Below are 10,875 nucleotides of genomic sequence, written 5' to 3' on the forward strand. Positions count from 1 at the left end.
TCAGTCTGTCAGGAAAGTTGGCTTAATCGTTAGCATTTATCAATTCAGCACTCAGTTCATTTTGGGCCGTGTAGTCAGGCAAAATAGGAATGAAAAAAGGGGGCCTCCCGAGTGGTGCAGTGGTCTAAGGTACTGCATCGCAGTGCTAGCTGTGTCACTAGAGATTCTGGATTCGAGTCCAGGCTCTGTCGCAGCCGACCGCGACCAGGAGACCCATGGGGCGGCGCACAATTGGCCCAGCGTCGTCCGGGTTAGGGGAGGGTTTGGCCAGGCAGGGATGTCCTTGGCCCATCGCACTCTAGCAACCCCTGTGCACGGTCGCCAGGTGTACGTTGTTTCCTCCAACACATTGGTGCGGCTGGCTTCCGGGTTAAGGGGGCATTGTGTCGAGAAGCAGTGCGGCTTGGTTGGGTTGTGTTTCGGAGGACGCACGGCTATCGACCTTCGCCTCTCCCGAGTCCATACGGGAGTTGCAGCGATGAGACAAGACTGTAACTACCAATTGGATACTAAAAATGTAAAAAAGGAAGGGTGGCATCATGCAGGTCATTCATTGTCAATAGGTCTGCCTCATCATCTTATTCCTCCACAATCACTCCTGAGTCTGTCTTTATTTAAGGGCAACGATCCAAACGTTCAGGTCCCTTCCAACCAGAAGTCCCTGTTCCAAGGCTTGTTCTGCAGTGGCTGGGGTTGTAATGAGAAACATCCCCTTATGTAGATGGGTTCAAAATGGCATGATGTGAAGTTGCCGTTGTATTAGTTCCGGGTCATTTGTGTTGGCAAGATGAGGGATGTAGTAAACATGTGCTTTACTGGATGATGTCATCAAAAGTGGCAGAGATTGGACACCTTGTTACATGCCCAGGGACACTACAAGCTTTCTTGCATAACATGGTGTTATTCAATCTACGAGGCTTGAATCAGTTATCAAGAATTAGCTCTCCAACTCTGGTATTCTATTGAGGCTATATGCTGAGACAAGCGCTTTCTCTGAGTTGGTGCCAAAGCCTTCTGCCTTGCCTGTAATTTCTGTTAATAGTGTCTCTCTTTATGTAATGAAATTGTAGCGGTGTAGCGCCTATGTCAGAAACTATGGGCTTATGGTTGTCAGAAGCGTTATTTACCAAGATTTTTTATTTTTTATAAAATTGTCTTTATTGGTTTTGTTAGTCTAGTATTACAATTTTATTTGTAAAATTAAGTTGGTCTATTACCCTGGGCCTATGTCATACATTTTGCTACTATGTCTATGGCCCCACATACAGTATCAGTGGTAGGAACATTCAATGCTAATAAGAAAGATGGATTAAATATATTGTAGCTCTGTCAGAAATGTCATCATTTTTGCCATTATAGGAAATCTGGGATACATTTTTACAGGATTATTTAAAACATTTTTTACTTTGATATCAGTGTGCACTCATTCCTTTTGATCTTAATGAATTTTCCCTTAGTCCACCAAGTTATCTTATTATCTCTGAGTCTGTGGTTCTTAGGAATGCATGCAGTACGCAGTAATTAATACTATCAATTCCCTCTTGGGCCAGCTAAGGATACATCCTGGCTTTAAGTCTAATTTAGAAACATGTGTAACGGGGCTTGTTAACAGCTTAGCTTCCTCCACAGTCCAACTGCCACATACTGGGCTCGATCCAGTGATCCTCTACTTCACCACACACGTGACCGCCCTCCTTGACAACATTCCAACGGGTTGAGCCACCCAAAAGGTACCAATTGGATGGCTCCATCCGCGACATTTCCACCTAGCTGTGGAGTGAGCTTACGGTATGTGCTTAACTCCGTTACACATGCATTTCCCGTATGCACAGAATTCATGTGTTCTAATGAGCTAAGTTCTTGTATTTTTTTTCTTTAGAAAGTCTAGTGCATTTAGACTGGCAATTTTTACAACAAGTATTTTTTTTGTAGCTTTAGGTTAAAAAAGCAGTGATCAGGATTTGGGTAGTGTCTGTGTGAGTAGGGGAGTAATTGAGGCTGAAGTGTAAAGATTGTTAGGGTGTCCGGTGGGTTGTGTCTGACTTTTAGGAATACAATGCAGGAGCTCTCAGGTGGTGGTGTTCTCTGCGGTGGCACTGGGAATCAATGGGCTGCTTGCTTTATCGGCAGGCTCAGCAACACTGTCGGCTGCCTCAAGTCCTCCAGCCAGCTCGGCGCCCCTGGATGCCATTTCTGGCGTGCTGTCACCCATCAGGTCTTCCTCAGGGGCGTCGGCCTCAAAGCGGGCCTGGGTCACGGGGCTGGGGCTCATGGCCGAGTCGGGGGTCCAGTTGGCGCTTTGGTCTCCCTCTGGGATGACGGTGGCGGCCACGCTGTCAGAGTTGTTGAGGAGCAGCTTGTGGGAGGTGAAGGTCTGGGGCATGTCCGTCTCGTATTCGCTGTCTAACGGGAGGCCGGAGGAATTGAACTCTACCCCCGAGTCGCTCATCTCCAGGAAGTTCTTGTCCGAGGAGAGAGTGTGGTAGCGGCCTGCTTTAGATACCTCCAGACCCTGTGGAAGGAAAGTCATGTGGGGGGAGGGGTGTGTAAAGAAAGGGTCAGCAAAAAAAAGAACATGAATGAATCATTTCGGATGTTTCTGCAAATGTAGTTTAGGTACTGCTTGGCGTGGAGACAGGTTATTTTCAGCCTTTTATGGAAACATTACCCCCGTGTTTCTGTCTGTCTTTATTTAAAACATTTGCAATTATAATGGTGGAATCGGTTTTCCTCTTGCAACTTAAACATGCGCACCAAGTGGTAGGCCATTTCCCAGCCCATACTGTTTTCCTGAGCCCTGCTTACCTTAATAGTGACCTCAGTGCTTTCTGTAGCATTGCTGTTGTCCCACGTAGATGTCAACGTGGACTCCTCAGCGAAACGCGTATAGGCCTCTTGAACAACCTACCAACAACAGCACAAGAGGGTCCTATTTTAGCAGGAACCCACGGCAACCACATTACAGTAGCAATCACAGGTTCACTTCATCATGTATACTGCGCGTCATAAAAAACACATACGGGTAAATAGGAGTTGGCGGGAAAAAATGTACATGTACTGCACATTAAGCTCTTATATCGATGTATAAGATCGTAAGGTGTGTATATATAGAGTGACAAGTTGAGAGACTGGAGTTGTTGGCGTGAAATGAACACCCTGGAAGTTTAGAGGAGCAGGCTTCAGGGAGCCATCGTTCTTGAGGGACAGGGAATCGCATTCTAGTGTGTATGTCAGGAGAGAGCGAGAGATGTGGTAGATCAATCGATTTTTACGTCGGAACACTCCGGAAACTGCTGTGGGGAGCGCAAAGGCAATCAGACAGGCTGTCCAGGTTTGTCGCCTAGTCTCCAGAAATCCATAATGAAGTGGGACATGAAGCCTCGCTGCATATTGATAGTGTCGTCTAAGCCTCCAGAGCAAACACCTTACAGGGGGATTAGAAGAGTAGAGGCCCCTCACATCATGTCACAATATATACATGTAAATTATCTACGGTACACCACTTTCAAACACAAAAATGTATAGCATCAGGTGTACAGAAATTACAGACACACACATAGACACAGACAAATAGAAAGAAACAGAAGTGGCACACCTTTGACACAAACGTCTGTTGGGCTAATAGCTGATTAAGCGATAGAGTTCCCCTAAATTTTTGGCAATCAAGAATGCAATCTTACTTGGATGTACAGTGTCGCATACTTTGAATAATTGCTACAGTACTTGAATTGGCCCGGCTTCCCGAACCCAGATTAAGCCTGTAGCTGGACTAAAAAGCATCCTCAACAGAGATTCACCATTGAGCATGTGTTTTAGTCCAGGAGTAATCTGTGTCCAGAGAGCCCACCCAGTGTGTACTCTTAAACTACATGATGTCATAATGCATAATGCTCTTGGTCGATGTACACAGTACAGTAGTTATTTGACGCACTAATTAATGTCTATGAACTCATCTCCACAGTATTCCGTTACTAGAGAACACTAATTGCTATAATACCATAGTGTACTGCTGTGATAATCGTAGTCCGGGTGGCAACTTAATCCAGTGTATTATACAGCCTAAACCCACATTATGTCTGTATATTCTGCATGTAGGCTACTGTAAGTGTGCCACTAACTAGGTGGACATATCCTGGTTCCCAATGTGCAATTCACAATGTACCACAGCATATAATCAAGAAAACAAGTGGTAGATCTATTCCAGTATCACCAAGCCAATTGTTATGTTAATCGCTATTGCCCCGATCTTAGACAAACGCACAGTAGACTCACACACGCACACAAATCAGCACATACTCACACATACATGTTTACCTGGTAACTCCGCCCGCCAACAACAATATATGTGCATGTGTGCTTGAGAATAGCTGAATCGTATTGGACGGCTGCATCTGTATGCTTATTTGCACTGAGGCTATGCCTGCAGTTATCATGAATTATCATGAAGGAGTAACTGCAGTTATTTGTCAGCTTGGAGATTTGGCGAAAGGAGGGAGGGGTGAGGAATGGATGGCACAGACAAATAATCACTGACGGTGGTAGGAGGCCCACACAGCATAGTGACGCTATGACCATCCCCAGAGCGTTAGTACAAACACCAATACAGATTCATCCACTTAACACTACGGAATGAAGCCAGAACACAGTTCTCTCACCAAGCAGAGGCTCCGTCCGAGGCTCCTTTAAGAGGGAGAAACGTAACGCAAAGGCAAATCGTTAACTCGATTTTCCCCAAACTTGTAATTAGGCTGACATCTATTGGGTGGACCAAATACATAAGGATTGAGATGAAGATGATGGGTGGACAATGGCAACATTGTGGGCTGCAAATGTACAAAACACTTCAAATTGCCACTGATGGATTCTGCAATATGGAGTGAGGGATGATATGTGTGTGATCTCATCGTGTGACAACGGCAACATTGTGGGCTGCAGACAAAACACTTGAAATGGCCACTGTGATGGAATCTGCCATGTGGAGAGAGTGATGACTAATGATATGTGGATGATCTCATTTTGTGTGATTCAAAGTGCCACACATCCAGGAATCCGACATTGGGCAGACAGGTTTTGTTCCATAGTGAATTCCAGCGAATTAACAAAAGTAAATTAGGACCTTGAGTGTAATTAAAGCTATTTATCTGAGACTAAAAGACGAACGCAGGAATGCACACAAAGGAACAGAGAGCGGGACAGACAAAGGTGCACACGATCACTCACAAATACAGTTAGAGGTCCACTGACGTCTTTCTTTGACCATACGTAAAGTGATCATTTTACAGAATGACATTTTGTTTTCCATACCCTGTAAGCAGTCTATGGACAAGGTATGACAGCAACCCACGCTTTAGTTTTGTTCAACTTTTTAGCATTTGTGGCACAAATCCAATGCAAGTCAATGGGAACAACGTTAACATTGTCATGCTTCATGTCCAAACCATCTCTAAGTAACTACATTGAGTTACAAAACCAATTTGAAGATACTTTAGGATGATTTGGACATATGCTAATGTTGTTCGCATTGACTTGCATTGGATTCGTGCCACTAATGCTAAACGGTTAGCCGTTGAAACAGCGTCCAGGTAAACAAAACCAAAGCATGGGTTGCCGTCATACCTTGTACATAGACCGCTTACAGGGTAAGGAATCCAATATGTCTCACTATCCCTCTAAGAGGGGTTACCATCACCAATATTTCTCTAACAATCACTTTGCAATCGCGACCTGTGTAATAGCAATATAGCATTATCGTTTTGGAATCATGTTGAGCCATTGTCGCAGTGTGCTTCGTTCTACTAGTATATTAGGCCTACAATCATAGTAACATGGTTCCAGAATATTCATGAATGACCAAAATGTGAAAACTGCGCTCTTGAAGAGACAATGGCCGATAATTGTTAATAAATGCAAGTGTTTCGACATGAGAATAGCACCCAGGTGTGATAAAGCAGATACTGCTTAACTATAGTAAAAGGGTTGCATCGTGGTGTCTTAAAGTGTTCACCCCTGTTGAGGAAGCGTTAGGGTGAGTTACCTTGACGAATGCGTCTCCATCCCCCTTGTCCGCCTGCTGGGCGATGAGGGCAATTTGCCTCGCCTTCTCCGCCCGACGGCGCACATTGGTCAGGCAGGAGAACAGGCACACCAGCAAGAGGAGGACCAGGAAGCCCAATAAGGAGAGGATTGCAACATACAGCGTGGGTAACTTATATGCTAAAAGAGAGAGGGAGGATGGAGGAAGGAAAGGGAAGACAAGGAGGAAAGGAACACCAAGAAAAGAGGAGAGATGGATGACGGAGGAGGTGAAAACAATAGAGTGAAATAGACAGTCCCATCGATGACAATAAGAAGAAAGAGAAAGGAAAGAGCATTAAAAGAGGTGATACATGGATCCATATGTTAAAGGCCTAGTCTCCTCCCTGACAACCCACGGTTTACCTTCTACCTCCAGGTAGATGTTGGTCACAGGGAACCCCAACAGGTCTGTCACTCTGAAGAGCCCCATGTCACTGACCCGGACCCTCTCCAGAATGCACATGGGGCCTTCTACAGTCAGCCTGCCGTCCAGTGATGGGTCCAACGGCACCACTAGCTCTCCTTGCTCCAGTATGACCCGGTCCTTCCGGTCCCAGTCTGGAGTGTACAAGAGGTTGACTTTGGTGTGGTCCACAAACAGGTTGATCTTCAAAGTTCTGCCATATGATAGGTGGACGAAGTTCTGGTGCTCTTTGGAACAAAGGGGCAAGATAAAAAAGGATCAAAGTTGTCAAATAGTTCTGTTTGCTCTTACCTTGGCCTGTGTCTTTCAAGCTTTGTTAACATTTTAACATTTTAGTCATTTAGCAGACGCTCTTATCCAAAGCGACTTACAGTAGTGAATGCATACATTTCATACATTTTTTTTTTTCCCCCTGTGCTGGCCCCCCGTGGGAATCAAACCCACAACCCTGGCGTTGCAAACACCATGCTCTACCAACTGAGCTACAGGGAAGGCTATTTAGCCATATTTTGGCCACACCACTAACCACAATTTCAAAACCCCTGGATCAAGTATTATCTCCCTTCCATCTCTGACATTGACCACGCCCTCTCGGACTGTGGTCTTCCTCATCTCACCTTTAACGTTAAGGCATGACCTCCTCCTGACTTTCCCGTCACGGTCCAATACAGTGAAGCTACCTTCGTCTGTCCCCTGCACCATGCTTAGAGTCACCCTTTTCTCTGAGACACTCAGACGGCCCTTGTACTCTTCCGCGGGGATGGAAGTCTGGTTGAGCAGCACCACCGCCGGTGGCTCCGTGGTCTGATTGGCCTGGGCTTGACTGGACCTGAACTCCAGGGTGATAGGGCCCAAGATGTCGCTGAGTGGGATGTGGTATGTCTCACCGTACTTGACCATCTGCTCCAGCGCGCAATCTGCCAGGGAGCACACAGCAGCACAGTTGTGTCACTCTGGGCTCAGGGGGAATATTTTATTCCTATACAGTTGCACTTGCATCAGAACAGTGATCGTAATCGATTGCAGGCAAAAATGCAAGAAACTCTCATTTAGATCGATATCTGCGTCTAAGAGTTACATTGTTTGCGCAGTTAGGATACAATCTTGGGTAGTGAATGTATTGGATAAACACCGATAAGAAGGACACAAACAAGTCGATTGCAACGTTAAAAGAAAAGTTGGAAGAATTAAAAGAACAGAAGATTATTTAACTGTACAGTAATTAGAAGAACAGTACCCCTGACAAGGAGGAGGATGTGTTTGACATCGGCAGGCACCTCGGTGTTCTTGATCATGTACATGCCCTCGTCCTCCTCCCCCACATCCTCCAGTATGAGGTGCTTGAGGGAGTTAAGCTGGGCCCGGTGGCCCACCACCCGCCCGTCCCTCATCAGGGCCACCTCGGCGGTTGGGTTGGAGGCGGGCTTGAAGAGAACCTCAGTGCTGTCTAGGGATGGGAGTGGGATGTGCACATCCTCGCCGAAAAAAGCAATCTTGTGTTCTTCTTTGACTGAAGACAGAGAATGGAAAAGAGGTGGAGATTGATAAAGGGACTCAGAGTATAAGGAATAATATGTCCGAATCAGAGAAACGTTAGTGATGGTATTCATATTCAATCTTCAGGTTTTGACAGTCAAAGACAGAAAAAACTGTAGATCATGCATGATTTTACCTTTTAGGGATGCAGTCAGAACTGTAGAGTAAAAGAGAGGTTTATTTTAGCATTACTTTATGTTCTTTGTCAAAGATCCTTCAAGAAGTTAGACATTCTTTGTTCTGCTGGAAGAGAAACCACAGAACTTGGCAAATATCTCAAAGTGTTTACAATGTAAATGCCCTACATTCTCACTGCCAAAAATAGAACTTCTGTCAACAACATCAAACCCTCCATAAATTAATGAGGGGAAAAAAGGAACAGATAATAAATGACTCTACCAATTTGCACTCATGTGAATAAAATCTGATAGAATCATGTGACTGTGTCAAACTTTGCTTTATGCTCTTTCAACCCCTCAACCTAAATCCCTGGTGACTAATTCCCCAATATGCTTACCAGTGCAGAACACGGCTCCAAACACGGCAACACCAATTATTTTCATCTTGATTGAATCTCTGAAAACACCAAATAAAAAGTGGTTTTCACAGCAGGATATTGCTTATCTAAATATGGATTTAATGATTGTACATGCATGTAGAGATATGAAGATTCACTAAACATAATAGGGTATAGTTTAAATCTGGACATGAAGAGCTCATATTCAATAACCTACTCCCAGTAAATTCTACTGTAACTGAAGAAAAAAAGAAAAGGTGTCTGCAGTGGTATTGACATCATTTCCCGAGGTTAACAGGAGTGGCTTGTAGTTCCCCAGGGCGTTAGTCAGCCTCATCATGATGATGAGGCTGACCACCATTAGACTAGACTGGACATTAGCCCAGGCGTAGACCACCATTCTGCTTAGAGTGACAGGAGATGGGAAGGAGAAGGAGCTAAGTGGCTCCAAAGATCTAGCGTACAACCATGAAAGAACACAGAGTGCTGTTTAATAAGCATGGTCTCTTTCAGCGGCATAAATTAAGAAATGACAGCACTAGCTCTTCCCTATTTGCATCTCATATTCAGGACAATCAAAGTGTAGCCAGAGTTTTGAAAGCAATTGATTTCCAATGGGTTGTGTTCAGTATCTGAGAAGGATGCTAATCTACGTTCGAGTGAAGGTTGATTGAGCCTGTCGCATGCAATAACAATGTACATCAATCAGAACTCTGAAAGGGTCAAGAGTCTATTTAACAAATGCACAGCTGAAATTGTTCACCCCAATTCCCCGCACATATATCATGAGTTTGACGTCCCCGTGTCGCTCTTCCTCCACTACACACGCGCGAGCATCATCATCTTTCTTGCTCTATCTCTCAGTAAAACCGTGTGCAGTCTATACACCGGTGGTGCGACAAGGGTGTGTCACGCTCCGCTGCATGGGCTGTCCCAACAAGATAATACACAGCTGTGGTAATGATGGTGACTCCACTGCTCTGAGGAATCTGAAAGACATAGAGGAGACTCCTCCTCACTCCGGTTAGGATTTCCGTCACGCGTGTGGATTTTGTATGCTCTCTTCAGTACAGTGACTATGTGACCATACCAAACACGTACTCAGCGACTACGCTAAATTCGCCATCTGTCGTTCCCATTCATTACGAAACCTAACGATTGGGTGTCCTGTCAGGGTGTCCACGTATTAACGCATTGGGCAGGACATCAAACGAATGATGAAGAATCACCAATTTCACATTGAACTACCATTCGTTCATCAATTACATAAATGATTGAAGGGGGAGAGAGAGGGGGAGGGATGGGGGAGAACCCTCCTCCATAGTGTTTGTTCTGGTGTTCGTTGTAAGGATATAGGCTACAATCTGAAGAAGCAGAGAGGCCGTTCAACCTTCCCAAATAGCATATGTAGCCTATGAAATGCTGCCTGGTGCCCAACAATAGTCATTGCCCCCGTTTCTATTTTCTATTATTAGCCTTTGTTTATGGGAAGTGCTATATTCTACATGTAAAATCATGTTTTTTTTATGTGTTCTAGGTGAAGATGAAGGTAATTACTGTCATCCTACCCGATTCTGCTGCGTTATTACCAGTAACACGCCCTAAATCACGCATATTAGATATAGCTGTTAGACATGCATAAAAAAACAGCCAAATTACCAGTCAGCAAACGAAAAAACGACCAAATTTAACCCATACATTTCCTGGTAAAATAAAAAAAACGCTAGAACTGAGCAGATACCAATGAATCATAATTCGATGCTGGTAAATACCTTTCAGACAGGCTTGGATCCGAAAGCAGCAGATGGAACGGGCGGGGTACAGGAAGTAGGGTTTTCTGCTAAATTCGTTTTTTTTCTTCTTAATATCGCCCCCTCTCCCTCACCCCCAACCCGTCAAATAAAGGGACTTCAATGGTGTTACGAATCGGGATTATCTGGAGAGTTTCGGTAGGTGTCGGTTTGTGGTCTATTAATGATCGGTGGAGCTCGTGCAATTTCGTTAGAATCCGGATTCCGGAGGTTCGGCTCTGCATTATTTTCCTTTATAAACTAGGTGGTTCGAGCCCTGAATGCTGATTGGCTGACAGCCATGGTATATCAGACCATATACTGTTAAAGTTCCCCAAAGCACACACATCCCTGGGACACACCTCTTTTCAGTTCGCTGCAGCTAGCGACTGGAACGAGCTGCAACAAACATTCAAACTGGACAGTTTTATCTCAATCTCTTCATTCAAAGAATCATGGACACTCTTACTGACAGTTGTGGCTGCTTTGTGTGAAGTATTGTCTCTACCTTCTTGCCCTTTGTGCTGTTGTCT

General features: G+C 44.8%; 1 protein-coding gene across 2 annotated transcripts; it reads right to left on the minus strand.

Moving 5' to 3' along the window:
* Window positions 1–1,139: 1,139 nt before the first annotated feature.
* LOC115173535 (uncharacterized) lies at window positions 1,140–10,550 on the minus strand. 2 transcript variants are annotated; one of them, XM_029731717.1, is made up of 9 exons: window positions 10,325–10,550; window positions 8,553–8,611; window positions 8,172–8,192; window positions 7,737–8,009; window positions 7,117–7,416; window positions 6,439–6,726; window positions 6,035–6,213; window positions 2,806–2,904; window positions 1,140–2,512 (listed from the first exon to the last, which is right to left on the minus strand). In XM_029731717.1, exons 2-9 carry the CDS (start codon window positions 8,596–8,598, stop codon window positions 2,069–2,071), a joined length of 1,650 nt encoding a protein of 549 aa, XP_029587577.1. In that variant the 5' UTR covers window positions 8,599–8,611; window positions 10,325–10,550; the 3' UTR covers window positions 1,140–2,068. The 2 variants fall into 2 exon arrangements, with proteins under 2 accessions (XP_029587577.1, XP_029587578.1); XM_029731718.1 differs by lacking the exon at window positions 10,325–10,550 and adding an exon at window positions 10,212–10,286.
* Window positions 10,551–10,875: the final 325 nt, after the last annotated feature.

Source organism: Salmo trutta, chromosome 34 (assembly GCF_901001165.1).
Source record: "Salmo trutta chromosome 34, fSalTru1.1, whole genome shotgun sequence".
Taxonomy (NCBI): Eukaryota; Metazoa; Chordata; class Actinopteri; order Salmoniformes; family Salmonidae; genus Salmo; species Salmo trutta.

What these genes read in the sequence shown, in the direction of transcription:
- LOC115173535 (XM_029731717.1), bottom strand. Translation starts at nt 8,598, where the DNA reads ATGAAAATAATTGGTGTTGCCGTGTTTGGAGCCGTGTTCTGCACTG. An exon ending in TGGAGCCGTGTTCTGCACTG is followed by an intron (nt 8,193 to 8,552) that starts GTAAGCATATTG and finishes TTTACTCTACAG; the next exon opens with TTCTGACTGCATCCCTAAAA. An exon ending in CATCTACCTGGAGGTAGAAG is followed by an intron (nt 6,214 to 6,438) that starts GTAAACCGTGGG and finishes TCTCTCTTTTAG; the next exon opens with CATATAAGTTACCCACGCTG.